Source organism: Schistocerca nitens, chromosome 4, assembly GCF_023898315.1.
Source record: "Schistocerca nitens isolate TAMUIC-IGC-003100 chromosome 4, iqSchNite1.1, whole genome shotgun sequence".
Classification (NCBI taxonomy): domain Eukaryota; kingdom Metazoa; phylum Arthropoda; class Insecta; order Orthoptera; family Acrididae; genus Schistocerca; species Schistocerca nitens.
The window spans coordinates 298,677,797-298,701,098 of NC_064617.1; the positions used below are offsets into that span (position 1 = coordinate 298,677,797).

Genomic DNA, 23,302 nt, shown 5'->3' on the forward strand with positions numbered 1-23,302 from the left:
TCTGTTCCCCACTATCAATATTTGTGTTTTAGTGGTTTCTCTAAATCGATAAGGATGAATACTGGGATGGTTCCTTTGAAACAGAGACTGCCGATTTCCTCTCGTAGCTCGCCTTGAGTCTCCAATTCTGTTCATATGCTAGCCGTGTTCACTCTTGCGTTCTCAAGATCTTTTATTTTTCTGTAATCTTTTCCGTGGCGTTTTGTTTAGGTGTATGTTTTTTATGATGTTTCTGAAATGTTCTTAATTTTTTGCGGAATTTTGTTAAATACGAGGGGGGGACTCCATTTTCTTGGCGAACACCCATATGGATTTGAAACGCTTCTGAAGTTTCTCTCGTTAATTTGAATTTCGAGATAGTACCTGTTAACGTCTCTTGGATAACTGTCCTTGTATTCCTCTTGCCACCGTTGATCTTTGAATATCGAAATCCGTGTCGATTTCTGAAATGGAATGTTCCATGTCATTAGCTCCAACCATTATTCGGCGTTCAAAGTCAGTTAATTTCCATCGTGAGGCCATAACCGCGTCGGAAACGTTTTCACATTAATCACATGAGTAGAAATGACAGCTCCGACAATTCCCGGCTCTTTTATAACGCTATCTCATAACTTTTGTCGCCACGCGGGATTAGCCGAGCGGTCTAGGGGCTGCAGTCATGGGTTGTGCGGCTGGTCCCGGCAGAAGTTCGAGTCCTCCCTCGGGCATGGGTGTGTGTGTTTGTCCTTAGGATAATTTAGGTCATGTAGTGTGTAAGCTTAGGGACTGATGACCTTAGCAGTTAAGTCCCATAAGATTTCACACACATTCGAACATTTTTTGAACATAACTTTTGTCACCTCGGTGTGTATATTTACCAGACATCAGATATAGGACCCTATAGATGATAGCGCAATAGGTAAGCAATGAATAACGGAAGTTTTTTGAACTGTTTTTGACATCAGGGCTACGGTCGCAGGTTCGAATCCTGCCTCGGGCATGGATGTGTGTGATGTTCTTAGGTTAGTTAGGTTTAAGTAGTTCTAAGTGCAGGGGACTGATGACCTCTGATGTTAAGTCCCATAGTGCTTAGAGCCATTTGAAACATTTTTTGTCAATCTGTATAAACAATATGCCATTCACATTACAGTTTCACAAACTTCTGAATATCTGCAAGTTAACTACTTGCTTAGAGTTCATCATAAATTATTAAACATAAGGTAACCATAAAAGTTTCACACACATTGTGGTGTAAATGTTTTTACTGGTTAATGTCAATATATAGTTGTCAATGAGATTAAAGAACACATTCCAAAAAGAGAAAAAATGGCAACTGTTTTGACCAGTCTTATAGCGATAGCACAAAATTATTTTTGAGATCAAATACTCGTCGATGCTTTCCATGGGCCACAATGTTCCGAGTCCTGCAGGAAGGGAAAGGTTAAGAGTAAAAAAAAAATTGTTGCAAACGAGAGATTTTGGTGCATTGTGTAGCGTTTTCACACATACGTTGTCAATATTTCAATGAAAATGTAAAACCCTGCGAGATCTTAATTTTTTATTATTTTTTTCTTATTCTCGACGTATATCGATACGTTACAGTTATACGGCCGTAACACAAGTACTTTAAGAACGGAAAACCTGAGAAAACACTGTAATTGAAAAGAAAAGAAAACTGACTCAGACTTTCTGCTCTCAGTTCATTGAAGAACAACTATTACATAGTCCATTTGTTAAGAAGTCATCATAGCATCTTATGGCCTGTTATTTGTTAAGTGTAAGTTTCTTCTTTGTACCATCAGATTTGATTTTTAAGGAGTGTGTAATATCTGTTTCAGACAGTGAAAAAAGGAGTTAATCACTGTCGCAGTCATGGACAAACCTTCTTTGATTAGGAGGAGGCTGCCTCAGCTGTTCGCCGCTCTATCGGGTATGTACGTACGTTGTGTTGCCACTTTTTCAGGTTAACACTATAATTTGGTTGTGAAGCGGATACGCCAAAGTACTGTGTTATAATTTTCAGATACACTGCGGAACTATAAGTATATTTATTTCACGTAAGGCATCACAAGCGATGACAACAAAGGTCGGATAAAGTAATCATGTGGTCAGCCTAATCGCATAATCATTTCTGTATGAGGTAATCAAACGTCCCTCTACGTAAGGCAGTCATGTGGCTAGTCCATTCGCAACGGAATCCCATGTTTATTGTTCTGATTACTGGACATATTTTCTATGCATCTTGACATTCTAGTATCTGGAACGATACCAAGCGACTGCAGCAGACCGTTTTCAATCAGATTTTTCTGTTAGGCCAGTTATAAAAGAAAAGAAATGGTCTTAAGTAACACACTATGTGATCAAAAGTATCCGGAAACACCCAAAAACATACGTGTTTCATATTAGGTGCATTGTGCTGCCACCTACTGCCAGGTACTCCATATCAGCGACCTCAATAGTCATTAGACGTCGTAAGAGCAGAATGGGGTGCTCTGCGGAACTCACGGCCTTCGAACGTGGTCAGGTGATTGGGTGTCACTTGTGTCATATGTCTGTACGCGAGATTTCCACATTCGTGAATATCCCTAGGTCCACTGTTCCCGATGTGACAGTCAAGGGGATAGGTGAAGGGACGCGTACAGCATAAAAGCGTACAGGCCGACCTCGTCTGTTGACTGACAGAGACCGCCAGTAGTTGAATAGGGTCGTAATGTGTAATAGGCAGACATCTATCTAGACCATCACATAAGAATTCCAAACTGCATCAGGATCCACAGCAAGTACTATGACAGTTACGCGGGAGGTGATAAAACTTGGATTTCATGGTCGAGCGGCTGTGAATTAGCCAAACATCACGCCGGTAAATGCCAAACACGCCTCGCTTGGTGTAAGGAGCGTAAACATTGGACGACTGAAGAGTGGAAAAACGTTGTGTGGAGTGACGAATCATGGTACACAATGTCGCGATCCGATGGCAGGGTGTGGGTATGGCGAATGTCCGATGGACGTCATGTGCCGGCGTGTGTAGTGTCAACAGCAAAATTCGGAGGCGGTGATGTTGTGATGTGGTCCTATTTTTCATGGAGGGGGCTTGCACCCCTTGTTGTTTTGTTTGGGACTATCATAACACAGGCCTACATTGATGTTTTAAGCACCTTCTTCCTTCCCACTGTTGAAGAACAGTTCGGTGATGGCGACTGTATCTTTCAACACGATCGACCTGTTCATAATGCACGGCCTGTGGCGGAGTCGTTACACGACAATAGCACCCCTGTAATAGACTCACCTGCACATAGTCCTGACCTGAATCCTACTGAACACCTTTGGGATGTTTTGGAACGCCGACTTCGTGCCAGGCCTCAGCGACCAACATCTATACCTCCCCTCAGTGCAGTACTCTGTGAAGAATGGGCTGTCATTCCCCAACAGCCGGCCAGGGTGGCCGAGCGGTTCTAGGCGCTACAGTCTGCCGGACGGTGTGGCCGTGCGGTTAAAGGCGCTTCAGTCTGGAACCGCGGGACCGCTACGGTAGCAGGTTCGAATCCTGCCTCGGCCATGTATGTTTGTGATGTCCTTAGGTTAGTTAGGTTTAAGTAGTTCTAAGCTCTAGGGGACTGATGACCTCAGAAGTTAAGTCCCATAGTACTCAGAGCCATTTGAACCATTCCCCAACAAACCTTCCAGCACATGATTGAACGTATACCTGCGAGAGTGGGTGCTGTCATCAAGGCTAAGGGTGGGTCAACACAATATTGAATTTCGGCTTTACTGATGGACAGCGCCAAGAACTTGTAAGTCATTTCCAGCCAGATGCCTGGATACTTTTGATCACATAGTGTATAAAATAATTAATTCAAAGTCGTCACAGAGGGATGGTATGACTGGTATACACTGAGCAGTCACATCAATGTGACCACCTGTCAAAAGTCCGAATAACCACCTTTTACAGTGCCGATCGCTACGAGGAGTGCAGAAAGAGAGTCAGTGAGGTTCTAAAAGTTACCGACAGGGATGTGGGGCCATGCCGACGCCAGTGTTTTTGCCAGCTGCAAAAGGTTTCGCGGTTGAGGATCCATGGCACGAACAGCCTGATCGAAGTTGTCCACAGGTTCTCGACTGGGTAAGTGTCCGGAGAGTCTGATCGGCAAGAGAGTACTGTAAACTCATTATGCTGTTCTTCGAATCACGCACGTGCATTGCGAGCTGTATGACACTTTGCAGTGTTCTACTTGTAGATGCTATCTCGCTGAAGAAAAACAAATTGCATGTAGCGTTGGACGTGGTCCCCAAGGACAGGTGCATACTTGTGTTGATCCATTGTGCCTTCCAGAACTACATCACCCAGAGAATGCTGCGAACAGAAAGGCTACCATTCGCCACTCAGTGGATGTCCATTTGCGATATTGGCGTAAGTTCCGTCGCAAAGAACAGCAGTCAGCTTGGGTGCATGAACCACGTGCCTGCTATGGAGGTCCATGCACAGCAACGTTTGCATAGCGGTCATTGAGGTGACACTGTGGGTAGCCCCTAGGTTCATCTGGGTGGTGGGTTGCGCAACAGTTGCACGTCTATTCGCCCGTACAGGTCTCCGCACCCGTCTGTAGTGGCAACTTCTGCCACCGAATGTATCAGGATGACCAAATGCGGCGGGAAGAGGTAGAGGGCACCGTATTAAGATTCGTTTGAGCCTTCTACGTGATTTATTGTTTCCAGCTACAGTGTCCCTCTTCCTCTCAGTCTGTGTCACTGGGCCCCACAATGCTGAGGAAGCGCCCCAGTGGCCCGTGCAATGCAATGCTGTGTCAAGCCAGCCTTGGCCAGCCACGGAGTTCCGCTGGCGTCAGGATGCGCTGGCTGCTGACTCAACTGTCCGCATCCTTGTTGCCTCCGTGTCACTCCGAGGAGCCGCCGAGCAGCCCACTGACAACTGCAAGATGGTCAGCACCACGTTCGCTCGCCAGCGTGGCTTAGGATGCGGCAACAACAAGCAACTGTGATCCGTAGCTGAATCTGCGACCCTCGTCCCGGATGTCACCAGTGCATGTTGGAGCCCGGAAAACTGCCCTTGGTAGTGAGCCAAAGAGTGTCCTGCTGCAGGCTGGCTGCCCGGGGACCCCACGTCGTCCTCAGAGGGTCGAACCAACGACCCACCGTGGACTTGGACACTTGCGTCCCATCTGTTTCTGCGTGTAGCTGGTGGTGTGACACGCCCCACTGTCCAGCAGAGCTGCCACACTTGAATGAATCTCGTTAGAAACCCACACCCATTTATATGTGGCTGTGCACCTCTGTTTTGCCATATGCGTCACTTCGCATCACATACTCATAACACGCTAGGTTGGCCAGTGGGTCCCTTCTGCCTGTGATTTGCGACATGCAAAATTGCTATGTATACGCTTTCAGCAATTTGACGGCTCTGTGGCCTCTATTCTACTGTTGGTATGCATAACTCACTGCGATTCAGCCTGCACCTGGCTGTAACTTGTGCTCAGAATACTGCACAAAACTAACTTTCCTTATCCTAAGCGATGGTGCCGCTACATTCCGTTCACTCCCGTTATCTGTGCCCTGTGGTGCACCACTGTTGTCTAGCTCGGTATATTTTTACCACAGTGGCACATCAAAAGCTTACAGACTCAGCCGTTTGGGAAATGCTTTCACTCTCTGTCTGAAAGCCAGTAATCATGCTCTTTTGGACGTTAGAAAATCGTTCTGTTTTCTCATTATGACAAGGTCGTACTGTTTCCTGCCTAGCCCCCACAGTTTCCCGACATCCTTTGTATACCCTTCACTGCTACTGCTGCCTTCTGCCATCTGTTAGTGGTTATTGCAGGTTGACTTCGAACATAGGTGGCCTCTTTTGAAATGGTACCCCAGACAGCATAACAAAAACGTGCGACAGCAATGCCAGAATCGGAAGCACTACTTTAGCTTTGCGAATCACATGCTGTCCAAGAATGAAGCTGATATCACTCCGCGGGCTGTGTATTTAGAACAGTGCCTGTGTGCTCTCCGCCAGTTCAAATTGTCGGGCTACTGCAAGCAGTACCTCGAAGAAAATGACTTATTGACTCACAGCATGGATTGAGAAAACACCGTTCTTGTGAAATACAACTGTCTCTTTACACTGGTGAAGTAATGAGTTCTATCAACAGACAATCAACATCTACATATACATCCACACTCCGCAAGCCACATTGAGAAAACACCGTTCTTGTGAAATACAGCTGTCTCTTTACACTGGTGAAGTAATGAGTTCTATCAACAGAGAATCAACATCTACATCTACATCCGTACTCCGCGAGCCACCTGACGGTGTGTGGCGGAGGGTACCTTGAGTACCTCTATCGGTTCTCCCTTCTATTCCAGTCTCGTATTGTTCGTGGAAAGAAAGATTGTCGGTATGCCTCTGTGTGGGCTCTAACCTCTCTGATTTTATCCTCATGGTCTCTTCGCGAGACATACGTAGGAGGGAGCAATATACTGCTTGACTCCTCGGTGAAGGCGTGTTCTCGAAACTTCAACAAAAGCCCGTACCGAGCTACTGAGCGTCTCTCTTGCAGAGTCTGCCACTGGAGTTTATCTATCATCTCCGTATCGCTTTCGAGATTACTAAATGATTCTGTAACGAAGCGCGCTGCTCTCCCCGTATCTGGTATGGATACCACACCGGTGAGCAGTATTCAAGCAGTGGGCGAACAAGTGTACTGTAACCTACTTCCTTTGTTTTCAGACTGCATTTCCTTAGGATTCTTCCAGTGAATCTCAGTCTGGCATCTGCTTTACCGACGATTAATTTTATATGGTCATTCCTTTTTAAATCACGCCTAATGCCTACTCCCAGAAAATTTATGGAATTAACTGATTCCAGTTGCTGACCTGCTATATTGTAGCTTAATGATAAAGGATCTTTCTTTCTATGTATTCGCAGCACATTACACTTGTCTACATTGAGATTCAATTGCCATTCCCTGCACCATGCGTCAATTCGTTGCAGATCCTCCTGCATTTCAGTACAATTTTCCATTGTTACAACCTCTCGATATACTGTACTGCAGCATCATCCTCAAAAAGCCTCAGTGAACTTTCGATGTTATCCACAAGATCATTTATATATATATTGTGAATAGCAACGGTCCTACGACACTCCCCTGCGGCACACCTGAAATCACTCTTACTTCGGAAGACTTCTCTCCATTGAGAATGACATGCTGCGTTCTGTTATCTAGGAACTCTTCAATCCAATCACACAATTAGTTTGATAGTCCATATGCTCTTACTTTGTTCATTAAACGTCTGTGGGGAACTGTATCAAACGCCTTGCGGAAGTCAAGAAACAGTGCATTTACCTGGGAACCCGTGTCTATGGCCCTCTGAGTCTCGTGGACGAATAGCGCGAGGTGGGTTTCACACGATCGTCTTTTTCGAAACCCATGCTGATTCCTACAGAGTAGATTTCTAGCCTCCAGAAAAGTCGTTCAAAATGGTTCAAATGGCTCTGAGCACTATGGGACTTAACATCTATGGTCATCAGTCCCCTAGAACTTAGAACTACTTAAACCTAACTAACCTAAGGGCATCACACAACACCCAGTCATCACGAGGCAGAGAAAATCCCTGACCCCGCCGGGAATCGAACCCGGGAACCCGGGCCTGGGAAGCGAGAACGCTACCGCACGAGAGAAAAGTCGTTGTACTCGAACATAATACATGTTCCAAAATTCTACAAGTGATCTACGTTAGGATATAGGTCTATGGTTCTGCACATCTGTTCGACGTCCCTTCTTGAAAACGTGGGTGACCTATGCCCTTTTCCAATCTTTTGGAATGCTGCGCTCTTCTAGAGACCTACGGTACACCGCTGGAAGAAGGGGGGCAAGTTCCTTCGCGTACTCCGTATTTCTAGATTTCCAGGAGGCTTTTGATACGGTTCCTCATAAGCGACTTCTAATCAAATTGCGTTCCTATGGAGTATCGTCTCAATTGGGCGACTGGATTCGTGATTTCCTGTCACAAAGGTCACAGTTAGTAGTAACTGACAGAGAGTAATCGAGAAAAGGAGGAGTGATATTTGGCGTTCGTCAGGGAAATATTACAGGCTCGCTGCTGTTCGTAATCTGAATAAATTATTTGGGAGAAGATCTTAGATCGTTTGCAGGTGATTCAGTCACTTACCGTCTAGTAAAATCATCATAAGATCAATGATTTATATAAGATATCTAGATGTTGTTAAAGTGCAGGTGACACTAAAGCGTTGAGGTTATGCATATGAGAGCTGATAAGAATCCACTTACGTTATAAGTAACACGAATATCTGGCGATGAGAATTACGAATAACTTAAAATGGAACGACCATACAGATAATGTTGTGGGGAATGCGAACCCCAAAGACTGCATTTATTGCCAGAACACTTAGAGGCTGCAACAAACACACTAAAGACACTAACTACACGACGCTTGTCCGCCCTCTGCTCGAGTAGTGTTGTGTGGTATGAGAACCTTACTAAATGGCATTGACGGAGAACATCGAAAAGGTTCAGAGAAATGCATCTCGTTTCATATTATCACTGTGCGGTTCTAGGCGCTACATTCTGGAACCGAGCGACCGCTACGGTCGCAGGTTCGAATCCTGCCTCGGGCATGGATGTGTGTGATGTCCTTAGGTTAGTTAAGTTTAACTAGTTCTAAGTTCTAGGCGACTGATGACCTCAGAAGTTAAGACGCATAGTGCTCAGAGCCATTTAAACCATTTTGAAGACCCGCGCAGCTAGCTGTAACGCCGCACGGAACCCATACTCACACATTTGCGTCCGGAATGTCACCTTTCCACATTCACATCAAGTGTCCCACAGTCCAGACGCACACAAAAATAACTTCACTATGTGATCAAAAGTATCCGAACACCTGGCTGAAAATGACTTACAAGTTCGTGGAGCCCTCCAACGGTAATGCTGGAATTCAGTATTGTGTTGGCCAACTGTTAGCCTTGATGACAGCTTCCACTCTCGCAGGCATACGTTCAACCAGGTGCTGAAAAGTTTCTTGGGATATGGCAGCCCGTTCTTCACGGAGTACTGCACTGAGGAGAGGTGTCGATGTCGGTCGGTGAGGCCTGGCACGAATTCGGCGTTCCAAAATATCCCAACGGTGTTATGTAAGAATCAGGTCAGGACTCTGTGCAGGTCGCTCCATTACAGGGATGTTATTGCGTGAAACCACTCGGCCACAGGCCGTGCATTATGAGCAGGTGGTCGATCATGTTGAAAGATGCAGTCGCCATCCCCGAATTGTTCTTCAACAGTGAGAAGCAAGAAGGTGCTTAAAACATCAATGTAGGCCTGTTCTGTGATAGTGCCACGCAAATCAACCAGGGGTGCAAGGGCCCCCCATGAAAAACACGACCACACCATAACACTACCGCCTCCGAATTTTGCTGTTGGCACTACACACGCTGACAGATGACGTTCACCGGGAATTCTCCATACCCGCACCCTGCCATCGGATCGCCATACCGTGATTCGTCCATCCACACAACGTTTTTCCACTGTTCAATCGTCCAATGTTTAAGCTCCTTACACCAAGCGAGGCGTCGTTTGACATTTACCGACGTGATGTGTGGCTTATGAACAGCCGCTCGACCATGAAATCCAACTTTTTAACTGTCGTAGTGCTTGCAGTGGATCGTCATGCAGTTTGGAATTCCTGTGTGACGGTCTAGATAGATGTCTGCCTATTACACATTACGACCCTCTTCAACTGTCGGCTGTCTTTGTCAGTCAACAGATGAGGTCGGCCTGTACGCTTTTGTGCTGTACGTGTCCGCGGTCTAGGCGCTTCTGTCTGGAACCGTGCAATCGCTACGGTCGCAGGTTCGAATCCTGCCTCGGGCATGAATGTGTGTGATGTCCTTAGGTTAGTTAGGTTTAAGTAGTTCTAAGTTCTAGGGGACAGATGTTAAGTCCCATAGTGCTCAGGGCCATTTGAACCATTTGTACGTGTCCCTTCACGTTTCCACTTGACTCTTACATCGGAAACAGTGGACTTAGGGATGTTTAGGAGTGTGGAAATCTCACGCACGGGCGTATGACACAAGTGACACACGATCACCCGATCACGTTCGAAGTCCGTGAGTTCTGCGGAGCGCCCCATTCTGCTCTCACGAGTCTAATGACTATTGAGGTCGCTGATATGGACTCTGGCAGTAGGTGGCAGCTCAATGCACCTAATATGAAAAACATATGCTTTTGGGTGTGTCAGGATACTTTTGATCATATAGTGTATTTAAGTCTACAGTCAACCCACAAACTGTGATTAATACTTATCAATTGCCACGCCCAGATGATCTCATGGACAAATTAGGCGCTGGACGCTACTTCTCAAAAATTGATTTGTTTGACGCATATTTTCAAATACCGCTCTATGAAGACTCTCAAAAAGTGTGCGTAGTAAATACTCGTTAGGGCTTGTTAAAAATATTTGCTTTTGTCTTTTGACAGTGCTTCCGCACCCGCCATTTTCCAACGGTATTTGGAACAGCTGACTGCACAAGTGCCAAACTGTTCAAACTATTTGGACGATATTGTAGGAGTACGTCATACCCCTGAAGAACATATTTAAAATTTTTCGTTGATTATCTGATGCAGGACTAAAGTGTAGACTGGACAAGTGTGATCTATTAAACCTGAGTTGCAGTCTCTTGGTTATGTCATAAACAGTCAAGGTGTACATCCTCTTCAGTCGCATATGTCAGCCATATGAGATTTTCCAGTTCCTCCCAATATCACAGAATTGCAGTACGTTTTAGGAAAAATGTACTATTATATTAATACCGAATGCTGCACAAATCGCAGCTCCATTGTATCGCTTGCGTCTCAAGAATGTCGCCTTTGTCTGGACAGATGAGTGTCAGGTAGCTTCACAAAAACTTAGAGATGCATTTCTCAGTGATCGCTGCTTAGTTTACTTTGATGCTGACAAACCAGTTGTATTGCAAGTTGACGCTTCCTCTTACGGATGTGGTGCATTGTTTTCGCACAGAATTGATGATAAAGACAGACCTATCGGATTCGCATCAAAAGTGTTGTCCAAAGCTCAGTGTAACTATTCACAAATTGAAGAAGAGGCTTGGCTATTGTGTACGGTGTCACCAAATTTCACCAGTACGCATATGGCGGAAAATTCTACATAGTAACGGTTCACAAGCCTTTGCAGCCCTTGTTTCATTCGACGAAACAGGTTCCTGTACGAACTGCCCAAAAATTGCAAAGATGGGCTTCGTTGTTGTTTCAATACCAGTACGAGATTGTGTATCGTCCGGCGGCTCAACATGGTAATGCGGACGAGCTTTCACGTCTTTCGATTGGTTCTGATACAGACTTAGACGCTTCTGCTGCATTTTGCTGTCACATCAATGCTCAGGATTCTGAATTGCTTAAATCTTTTCCGCTGAACTATAAGAAAATTGCACAGCTGATCCAGATTTGAACATTTTGCTCAACTACATTCGCACATCTTGGCCTCGTTCCTTGCATTACATAGAGAAGTCCGTAGTACGCCGATACTTTGCACGTCGGCATAGCCTCGCTGTATAGACAGGTGTGATTCTTGTTCAGAGTGACAGTGTCCAGTCACGTTTGTTGATCCCTAAAGCTTAGAAAGAAAAAAAAAAGTTTCAGGAGGGTAATACGGAACGCCGTGCTGGATCCCAACGTCCTCGTATCACTAGCAGTCGAGATAACAGGCATCTTATCCGCCTGGCTGTAACGGATCGTGCAGCCACGTCTCGATCCATGAGTCAACGGATGGGGACGTTTGCAAGACAACAACCATCTGCACGAACAGTTCGACGACGTTTGTAGCAGCATGGACTAAGCTCGGAGACCATGGCTGCTGTTAACCTTGACGCTGCATCACAGGCAGGAGCGCCTGCGATGGTGTACTCAACGACGAACCTGGGTGCACGAATGGGAAAACGTCATTTTTTCGGATGAATCCAGGTTCTGTTTACAGCATCATGATAGTCGCATCTGTGTTTGGCGACATCGCGGTGAACGAACATTGGAAGCGTGTATTCGTCATCGCCATACTGCCGTATCACCCGGCGTGATGGCATGGGATGCCAATGGTTACACGTCTCGGTCACCTCTTATTCGCACTGACGGCACTTTGAACAGTGGACGTTACATTTCAGATGTGTTACGACCCGTGGCTCTACCCTTCATTCGATCCCCGCAAAACCCTATATTTCAGCAGGATAATGCACGACCGCATGTTGCAGGTCCTGTACGGGCCTTTCTGGATACAGAAAATGTTCGACTACTACCCTGGCCAGCACATTCTCCAGATCCCTCACCAATTGAAAACGTCTGGTCAATGTTGGCCGAGCAACTGGCTCGTCACAATACGCCAGTCACTACTCTTGATGAACTGTTGTACCGTGTTGAAGCTGCATGGGCAGCTGTACCTGTACACGCCATCCAAGCTCTGTTTGACTCAATGCCCAGACGTATCAAGGCCGTTATTACTGCCAGAGGTGGTTACTCTGGGTACTGATGTCTCAGGATCTATGGGCCCAAATTGCGTGCAAATGTAATCACATGTCCGTTCTAGTACAATATATTTGCCCAATGAATACCCTTTTGGCAAATGGTTCAAATGGCTCTGAGCACTATGGGACTTAACATCTAAGGTCATCAGTCCCCTAGAACTTAGAACTACTTAAACCTAACTTACCTAAGGACATCATATACGTCCATGCCCGAGGCAGGATTCGAACCTGCGACCGTAGCGGTCTCGCGGTTCCAGACTTTAGCGCCTAGAACCGCTCGGCCACACCGGCCGGCGCTTTGCAAGAGAAGTGATACAGTTACTTCACCATGGACACGGGGGGGGGGGGGGGGAGGGGAGGTTGTTAGTACGTAACAGGTAGCGCGTCGACATTGTACTTGGTAGGGTATGGACGTCAAATAGAACAATGACGTCACAGTGTCACGCATGTGCGGAAAATCAGTCCGCTCCGCCATAGAAACTCTCTGCCTGGCCTAAGTCGCAATCACCATGGCAATATGTTTACATAGACTTTGTGGGACCAATTTGGAACACCCGCTGGTTGATTGTGGTTGACTCGTATAGCAACTTCCCTTTTGCTGTGCCAGTGAACTCGACAACGTCACGTAGCACAATTCAGGTGTCATCGATCTTTTGTCTAGAAGGTTTACCTGAAGTAATAGTGTCAGACAACGGACCACAGTTCACCTCAAATGAATTTGAAACCTTCTGTGAACGCAATGGCTTACGGCATCTAACTAGTGCACTATTCCATCCACAGTCAAACGGCGAAGCGGAACTTTTGTCAGGACATTCAAGCAGCAGATGGCCAAGCTTTGGTCCGCACACACCAGGGATCAAACACTGTTTCTGGCCTCATATCGCTCGCACCCACGAGATGGACCATGAATGGCGGAATTGCTTCACGGCCGCCGCCATCGGACACTGAAGACCTGCTCCACCCTCCTTAGCATCCGGCGCCGAAGGAAGGCCGCAAGTATCGCTTCGTGTCTCATGATATTGTCTTTTAGAGTGTTTTCAGCGACAGCAGACGGTGGGTGCGAAGCAAGATCGTCCGTGTACTTGGCGCTTGCATGTTCCTTATTTCAGATCTCGGTGGCTTACAGCGCTGCCATAAAAATCAGCTTCGCCTCTGTCGTGTCCACGATGATATTTCAGTTTCTCTTCCCCCAGTTTCACGGGTTCAGAGGGCAACGCGGCCACAGCAGCCGATAGAGGGATTCACTACTACACCGCGGGACGATCCCATGGAGACGGAGCCTTCGCCTCCTCTCGTTCTACCGATGAAGCTGGACTCGCCCACAATGCAGCAGTCGCCACCTTCTTCATCTGGTTCATGGAAACAGGAGGTGGAAACGTACCCCTCTGGTCGTTTTCTGGGGGACGATTCCTCCAGAGCGCAGGCCGGATGGCGGGGTACCGCCAGAAGCTTGACGTCCCCTGTAACCACAGCTTCCGGCCCGACGTTGCGCCCACACACGTGTGAGATGGAGTTATCAGCACCTGCCGAGTTTGAAAGGTGTCACGTTGTGAGTCTCCATCCTGCATCCCCCCGCCGTGGTCGCATTCCCTAAAAGACGACGGTCCGTCGCTTTAGGGGGAGGAATGTTCTGGCGCCGGAACGAAGACGAAGAACGCAAGATCAGAGACGGAGGTGAAACGACGTCGCCCAATGGTGCGCTGATCAGGACCGCGCCACGACAGGAGCGACACCTGCAAGAAGCGAATAAAAGTTGCCGCCCATGCCAGCCTCGAGCGGACATTAGCGGACATTAGTGCTCAGTAGCGGACATTAGTGGAACGTATTCGCAGAGCACAGCACGGACTAGCAGAGAGTGCTACAAGAACAGTTAGCAGTGATAAACAAACCGTGTGACAGTCTTCCTTGTTTGAACATTGTGTATAGCAAGAACTGGGATTTACGTTGCATGTCGCCCATCGCTTGCGACACCTTTGTGCATTAAAGTTAAGTATTGTCTATCTGATTTATACAAATAAAGCTACTAATTTAATATGCTTGAATTGTTGTATAGCATTCCGAGGATGGAGCATCCTTTAGGTATCCTATACGAGATGAGGGGCTTAGACCCAACATATGGAACGTCGCTGGGTTGGGTTGATTTGGGGGATGGAGACCAAACAGCGACGTCATCGGTCTCGTCGGATTAGGGAAGGATGGGGAAGAAAGTCGGCCGCGCCCTTTCAAAGGAACCATCCCTGTATTTTCCCTAAGCGATTTAGGGAAATCACGGAAATCCTCAATCAGGATGGCCGGATGCGGGATTGAACTGTCATCCTTCCGAATTAGAGTGTTGCAATCCGAGTGTTAGCAGACATAGGCGACATAAACATGAAAAAGCTTGCATACTTTGCCTACTTTCATTCCATAATGTCATATGGTATAATATTTTGGGGTAACTCTTCAAGCCAAACAAAAGTTTTCAGAGTCCAAAAGCGTGTAATACGTATTATTTGTGGACTACATTCACGGACGTCCTGTAGAAACCTCTTCAAAGAACTGAGTATACTAACTAATGCCTCTCAGTATATTTACTCCTTAATGAAATTTGTCCTAAATAATATATCTCTTTTTCCAACAAACAGCTCAGTTCATACATACAATACCAGGAACAAAAATGATCTGCACAAGGACTTAAAAGCACTTACTTTAGTTCAAAAAGTGGTCCACTACTCAGGAACACTCATCTTCAATAATTTGCCAGCAAACATAAAAAAATTTAGTTACAAATAAAGATCAGTTTAAAAGGAGCTGAAAGACTCACTAGTGGCCAACTCTTTCTACTCCATTGATGAATTTTTTTAAAAGAAACAAATGATTTATTGTATGTACTCATACTAGTAGTATAGTTATTTCAGCTTAAAAAAATAATGTATTGTATATACTCATACTGTTAGTATAGTTATTTCAGCTTAAAAACATTTGACATTCTCTACATCCACGAGGATCTCCTCAGCACGGATCTATGGAACGAAAAACTAACCTAATCTGATCTAATCTCCAGTGTGCTAATCACTATGCCATCTCGCTCGGTGACCTCACGGAGAACACGAATGGCATCAGATAGTGTCTTCGGGTTATTCCAGGTTATGTTTGTTTGAAAATGATGGACACATTCTGGTTTGGCACAGACAGAGAGAATGGCATCATAGTGACTGCATTCGCACAAGACAAACAGCGCCAACTCAAAGCCTAACGGTGTGGGGTGCTGTTGGGTGCAACCACAAATCACAGTTGGTGCGTGTCCAAGGCACTGTGACCAGTGTGACCTATGTGAACGACATTTCGCAAGCTGTGGCAATACCCTTTCTGCGCAACACACCAGGTGCCATTTTTCAGCAACACCATGCACGACCACATGCTGCTGCATGAACGCTTGCCTTCTTCGTGTCATGGAATGTCAGCTTTTTGCCGTGGCCCGCCAGATCACCAGTCTTGTCCAAAAATGTCGAAAATAAATGGGATACAGTGAAACGACAGGTACAGCACTGTGACCCAATGCCAACCACCACAGATGAATTTTGGAACCAGGTGAACGTTGCATGGATGGCTATACCACAGCATGCCATGCGCTCGTTATATGCGCGGATGTCATCACGTATCAGGGCCCGTGGCGCACAATGTGCTTACAAGGCAACAGAATACATGCTGAAGCGAGGTCACTGAAATGCTAATCATTTCTGCAGTATATGTCGTGTGAATATGAACGTCCTATTTCAGCTGTTCCAGGTGTTCTGTTCTTTCTTAACATGAGTGTACATTACAACGGCCTGTAGACGGAACATTGTATTTTCTGCCGGTACTTTAGGCAGTTTCTCGCTAAGCACCACGTTTGGTTGGCCATCACTTGATGCCCAGCCATCTAACAAGAGCACTTAGTCTCTTGCCAGGGTGAAACACTGAGGTGTGTGATCGGATAATAGACTTTCTGCTGTCCCATAGATGACACAAAATGTACACTACTGGCGATTGAAATTGCTACACCAAGAAGAAATGCAGATGATAAACGGGTATTCATTGGACAAATATATTATACTAGAACTGACATGTGGTTACATTTTGACGCAATTTGGGTGCATAGATCCTGAGAAATCAGTACCCAGAACCACCGCTGGCCGTAACAACGGCCTTGATACGCCTGGGCATTGAGTCAAACAGAGCTCGGATGGCGTGTACAGGTACAACTGCCCATGCTGCTTCAACACGATACTACAGTTCATGAAGAGTAGTGACTGGCGTATTGTGACGAGCCGGTTGCTCAGCCACCATTGACCAGAAGTTTCCAAGTGGTGAAAGACCTGGAGAATGTGCTGGCCAGGGCAGCAGTCGAACATTTTCTGTATCCAGAAAGGCCCGTACAGGACTTGCAACATGCGGTCGTGCATTATCCTGCTGAAATGTAGGGTTTCGCAGGGATCGAATGAAGGATAGAGCCACGGGTCGTAACACATCTGAAATTTAACGTCCACTGTTCAAAGTGCCGTCAATGAGAACAAGAGGTGACCGAGACGTGTAACCAGTGGCACCCCATACCATCAGGCCGGGTGATACGCCAGTACGGCGACGACGAATACACGCTTCCAATGTGCGTTCACCGCGATGTCGCCAAACACGGATGTGTCCATCATGATGCTGTAAACAGAACCTGGATTCATCCGAAAAAGTGACGTTTTGCCATTCGTGCACCCAGGTTGGTCGTTGAGCACACCATCGCAGGCGCTCCTGTCTGTGATGCAGCGTCAAGGGTAACCGCAGCCATGGTCTCCGAGCTGATAGTCCATGCTGCTGCAAACGTCGTCGAACTCTTCGTGCGGATGGTTGTTGTCTTGCAAATGTCCCCATCTGTTTACTCAGGGATGGAGACGTGGCTGCACGATCAGTTACAGCCATGAGGATAAGATGCCTGTCACCTCGGCTGCTAGTGATACGAGGCCGTTGGGATCCAGCACGGCGTTCCGTATTACCCTCCTGAACTCACCGATTCCATATTCTGCTAACACTCACTGGATCTCGAGCAACGAGAGCAGCAGTGTCATAATACGATAAACCGCAATCGCGATAGTCTACAATCCGTCCTTTATCAAAATCGGAAACGTGATGGTACGCATTTCTCCTCCATACACGAGGCATCACAACAACGTTTCACCAGGCAACACCGGTCAACTGCTGTTTGTGTATGAGAAATCGGTTGGAAACTTTTCTCATGTCTGCACGTTGTAGGTGTCGCCACCGGCACCAATCTTGTGTGAATGCTCTGAAAAGCTGATCATTTGCATATCGCAGGATCTTCTTCCTGTCGGTTAAATTTTGCATCTGTAGCACGTCATCTTCGTCGTGTAGCAATTTTAATGGCCAGTAGTGTATGTTCTCGTTGGCTCTGTTACCCAGCTGGACGTTCAGTTGATTTGCAGGTAACACTGAGTGTTTGCTGCAGCGACTCTGGGCGGCTTCTGTCTGGGCACCGTGCTGGGCTGGACGTCGCCCGCAGGCCCCCTCCTGAAGAAAGAGCTGGATCTGTCAGAAGAGACCGTCTCGTGGTTTGGCGGGATCATGCCGCTGGGCGCACTGGCTGCCATGGTGATGGGGTCCTTCACGCTGGACAGGGTGGGCAGGAGGCTGCCTCTGCTCTGCCTGGCGCCGCCCTTCGTGCTCGGCTGGATGGTGCTCTCCTTCTGCAAGGACGCGTGGGTTCTGCTTGTGGGCCGCTTCATCACTGGCTTCTGTGGTGGCGCCTTCTGCACAGCCTGTCCTGTCTACACTGGAGAGATCTCCGAGAAGGAAATCCGCGGCGCACTGGGCGTCTGTTTCCAGTTCATGGTCACTTCAGGTAAACCTAAACTTTGTAACACTGAAACGACCCCTTAGAAAAATTATAAATGACTGTGCTGATAGTTTACCCTTTACGTTTCCAACCGCGTCAATTGGTTAAAACTACACGAGCTTTCGGCCAAGGACTCCTTGGCCATTGTCAAGTGTTATGACTGCCAGTGGGCTGTTGGTGCTCCCTTATATACGCTAGCTGCCGGCTGTGACGTCACTGGTGCCCGTGTCATTGCCATATATGGGCACGTTTTGAGTCGGCTTTCGATGTGCCCTCTTCAACCGCGCGATCGCTGGATCCCACGCAGCGCTGAGCTGGGTGTTTGTGGTAATTTTTATTTTAATAGCTTCCTGTATTAAACTGTCCCAGAAGCCGTTAGTGCGAGCCACGACAGAGGTATCGTCAAATTTTACGTGGTGACCGTTTTCTAACGCATGCTCAGCTAACGCAGATTTCTCTGGATAGCGTAGGCAATAATACCTCTCATGTTCTTTCATGCGTTGTTCCACAGTGCGCACTGTTTGTCCGACGTACTTCTGGCCACACTCACAAGGTATTTCGTAAAGTCCAGGTGTTCTGAGACCTACAGCGTCTTTAACTGGTCTCAGTAATTGACGTATTTTCGTTGGAGGCCTGAAGATCGATTTGATCTTGTGTCTTTACGATATTTGATTTTCAAACAGCTGAGCAGAACTGAACGTACTCAGACATTTCGCTCTTTACTTATTCTGATCAACACTAAACTGACACACAATATTTTTTAGCGCAACGCAATCTGACTTTCAAAAATCCCTACAAAAGAATGCCCTGATTAACAATAACCTATACCTTTCATGAATCACTTACCACACAAAAATCTTTGTTACTCGAACTACTGCAATACAGCGAATGCCATTACTGCCAGCCAAATAAATGATTCTGTCTACTGAAGGGACTAACTACTGATAGACATAGTTAGCAAATTAAAGATTTTGATAAAGAACAAACAATCTATTTACCTTAATAGTGTTCAAAAGTCATAATATATATATCAGTTCATGACATCCACTCTTACAAATTTACTGTCTCTGATGGACACACGTCCAGATCATCTGCTCTCAAAACTGCGCCATCTCTCTCCCCACATCCACTACTGCTGGCGGCTCACCTCCAACTGCGCAACGCTACGCGCTGTTAACAGCCAACTGCCCAACACTACAATAGCAAATTCCAACAATGAAAACCAGCCACAGACTGCACACAGCACAGTCACTGATTTTCATATAGAGCGCTACTTGGCGTTACCAACATAAAAAACTAAACAACCTACTTACATACACTAGGCGTCTCTTTCCAGTTCATGGTCACTTCTACATCTACATCTACATTCATACTCCGCAAGCCACCCAACGGTGTGTGCGGAGGGCACTTTACGTGCCACTGTCATTACCTCCCTTTCCTGTTCCAGTCGCGTATGGTTCGCGGGAAGAACGACTGTCTGAAAGCCTCCGTGCGCGCTCTAATCTCTCTAATTTTACATTCGTGATCTCCTCGGGAGGTATAAGTAGGGGGAAGCAATATACTCGATACCTCATCCAGAAACGCACCCTCTCGAAACCTGGCGAGCAAGCTACACCGCGATGCAGAGCGCCTCTCTTCCAGAGTCTGTCACTTGAGTTTGCTAAACATCTCCGTAACGCTATCACGATTACCAAATAACCCTGTGACGAAACGCGCCGCTCTTCTTTGGATCTTCTCTATCTCCTCCGTCAACCCGATCTGGTACGGATCCCACACTGATGAGCAATACTCAAGTATAGGTCGAACGAGTGTTTTGTAAGCCACCTCCTTTGTTGATGGACTACATTTTCTAAGCACTCTCCCAATGAATCTCAACCTGGCACCCGCCTTACCAACAATTAATTTTATATGATCATTCCACTTCAAATCGTTCCGCACGCATACTCCCAGATATTTTACAGAAGTAACTGCTACCAGTGTTTGTTCCGCTATCATATAATCATACAATAAAGGATCCTTCTTTCTATGTATTCGCAATACATTACATTTGTCTATGTTAAGGGACAGTTGCCACTCCCTGCACCAAGTGCCTATCCGCTGCAGATCTTCCTGCATTTCGCTACAATTTTCTAATGCTGCAACTTCTCTGTATACTACAGCATCATCCGCGAAAAGCCGCATGGAACTTCCGACACGTGTCGCATACGCAACATCCAAAACAGGGGTCCAGTTCAAAATGGTTCAAATGGCTCTGAGCACTATGGGACTCAACTGCTGAGGTCATTAGTCCCCTAGAACTTAGAACTAGTTAAACCTAACTAACCTAAGGACAACACAAACATCCATGCCCGAGGCAGGATTCGAACCTGCGACCGTAGCGGTCACGCGGTTCCAGACTGCAGCGCCTTTAACCGCACGGCCACTTCGGCCGGCAGGGGGTCCAGTCTGACGAGACGCATCTGGCAGCGTGTTAGTGTGCCTATCCAAATCTGTATCAATCAGTTTAACCAGCGACAAGGAGGAAATCGAATTTCGAAGTAGGAAGTGTGGCTCTAAGATAATGCGACATTTACTGTAAAACATTTTATTTCAGAAACATACATATCCAAAGAGAGCAGCTGCTGACAGGTGTTGAAATTACCGAACTCTCAGTTTAATAAGTCATGCTTGCAAAATAGTAACACAAATTCAATACGAAAGAATAGAAAAACCGGTAGAAGCCGACCTCGGAGAAAATTGGTTCGGATTTCGGAGAAATGTAGGAACACGTGAGGCAATACTAACCCTGCGACATCCATAGCAAATAGGTTAAGGAAAGACAAACCTAAGTTTATGGCATTTGTAGACTTAGAGAAAGCTTTTGACAATGTTGACTGAAATACTCTCTTTCAAATTCTAAAGGTGGCAGGGATAAACTACAGGGAGCAAAAGGCAATTTACAATTTGTACAGAAAACAAATGGCAGTTATATGAGTCGAAGGGCATGAGTGGGAAGCAGTGGTTGAGAAGGGAGTGAGACAAGGTTGTAGCCTATTCCGCATGTTATTCAATCTGTATATTGAGCAAGCAGTAAAGGAAACAAAAGAAAAATTTGGAATAGGAATTAAAAGTCCAGGGAGAAGAAATAAAAACTTCAAGGATTGCCGACGACACTGTAATTCTGTCAAAGACAGCAACGAACTCGGACGCGCAGAATGGACAGTGCCTTGAAAGAAGGATATAAGATGAACATCAACAAAAACAAAACAAGGATAATGGAATATAGTCGAATTAAGTCAGGTGATGCCGAGGGAATTGGATTAGTAAACGAGACACTGAAAGTAGTAGATGAGTTTTGCTATTTGGGCAGTAAAATAAGTGATGCAGGCCGAAGGAGCGAGGACACAAAATATAGACTGACAATGGCAGAAAGAGAAGAAGAGAAATTTGTTAATATCTAATACAGAGTTAAGTGAGAGGAAGTCTTTTCTCAAGCTGTTTGTCTGCAGTGTAGCCATATATGGATGTTAAGCACGGACGACCGACAAACAATTTAGAAAAGAAGAGAATAGACGTTTTTGAAGTGTCGTACCAAAGAAGACAGCTGAAGATTAAATGAGTGGACCACGTAACTACTGAGAAGGTACTGAACAGAACTGGGGAGACAAGGAATTTCTGTCACGACTTGTTTCGAAGAGGGATCGGTTGATGGGATACATTCTGAGATATCAAGGGATCATGCATTTACCGCTGGAGGGAAATATTGGGGTTGGGGGGGGGGGGGGGGGGCGAGGAATGAATACACTAAGCAGATTCAGAAGGATATAGGTTGCAGTAGTTATTCTGAGATGAAGAGGTTTGTTCAGGATAGAGTAGCATGGAGAGCTGCATAAAACCAGTCCACCACCACAAAAACAACGTAGTTATTTATTGTCACCTATACTATACTCCCATCCTGTGTCCTTACAACTCTTCATGCGGATTTTTCATTGATGGAAATAGTGCTATGAGTTCCTTGATGACGCGTGCCACTTTTCCTTTCACTGCTTCAACGGATTGAAATCTTTTACCTTTTAATGCAGATTTGACCTTGGGGAATAGATAAAAGTCACGTGCTGCTAGGTCAGGCAACGCTAGAAGTCTCTTAGCAGACAATGCGGTATGAGTACGTACTCTTGATTCACAACCCATGACTTGTTCTTCTACAGTTCCGGTCGTTTTTTTCCTACTGTCTCACGAAGTTGAGCAAGAACCTCAAGGTAGTAATGCTGATTAATAGTTTGACCTTCAGGAAGCCAGCGAAGATACGCAATTCCATAAATATTGAAAAAAACCACCATCGCTTTGAAACTTCATTTGCTCATTTGAGTTTTTTTCGCTCTCGGTGAAGTTGGGCCTTACAGTGCGTGGATTGGCGCTTAGTTTCTGGACCATAAGTGAAAAACCAAGATTCGTCACACGTTATCTCTCTTTCCAAGAAATTAGGATCATTTTCAGTGGTATTCGAACCGTCAGTTCATACAAATTCACAAACCTCTTTTCATTCGATCGTAATAACTCGAATTGACCTTAAGGGACCCGGTATTCCCCTGGCCGTGGAGTGGACCTTGCTATGATGAAAGTATTGTGGTTGCAGAGCCTAGTTGAAACAAAGTTCCATCCAGTTCTTCTACCGCATGCCGTTCCAAGTCAGTTATGGTGTGGCGTGCAACCAGTAAATCGAGTCCGAGAATAATGTCGTACCTACCATTGGAAGAACTTCTGCATCCACTTGGAAATAAAGTTCCTCCACTCAAAACTTCAGCACTCCAGCACCAAGTGAATTTACACGCCCTCCACCTACGCCACTGAACCTTTAGCATGGTTCACTTAACCTATTTTCTCCAATGCTCGCTTACTTACAACCGATTCCTGAGAGTCAGTATCCAACAACATTT

At 46.1% G+C, this 23,302-nt stretch overlaps 1 protein-coding gene across 1 annotated transcript in view; it reads left to right on the forward strand.

Annotated features, from left to right (window-relative positions):
* Positions 1 to 1,851: 1,851 nt before the first annotated feature.
* LOC126252266 (facilitated trehalose transporter Tret1-like) overlaps positions 1,852 to 23,302 on the forward strand; it is a 69,067-nt gene continuing 47,616 nt past the window's right edge. The window contains exons 1-2 of the mRNA XM_049953139.1: positions 1,852 to 1,909; positions 18,000 to 18,392. Of these exons, the coding sequence (XP_049809096.1) occupies positions 1,852 to 1,909; positions 18,000 to 18,392 (451 nt within the window). The remainder of the gene's footprint in view (positions 1,910 to 17,999; positions 18,393 to 23,302) is intronic.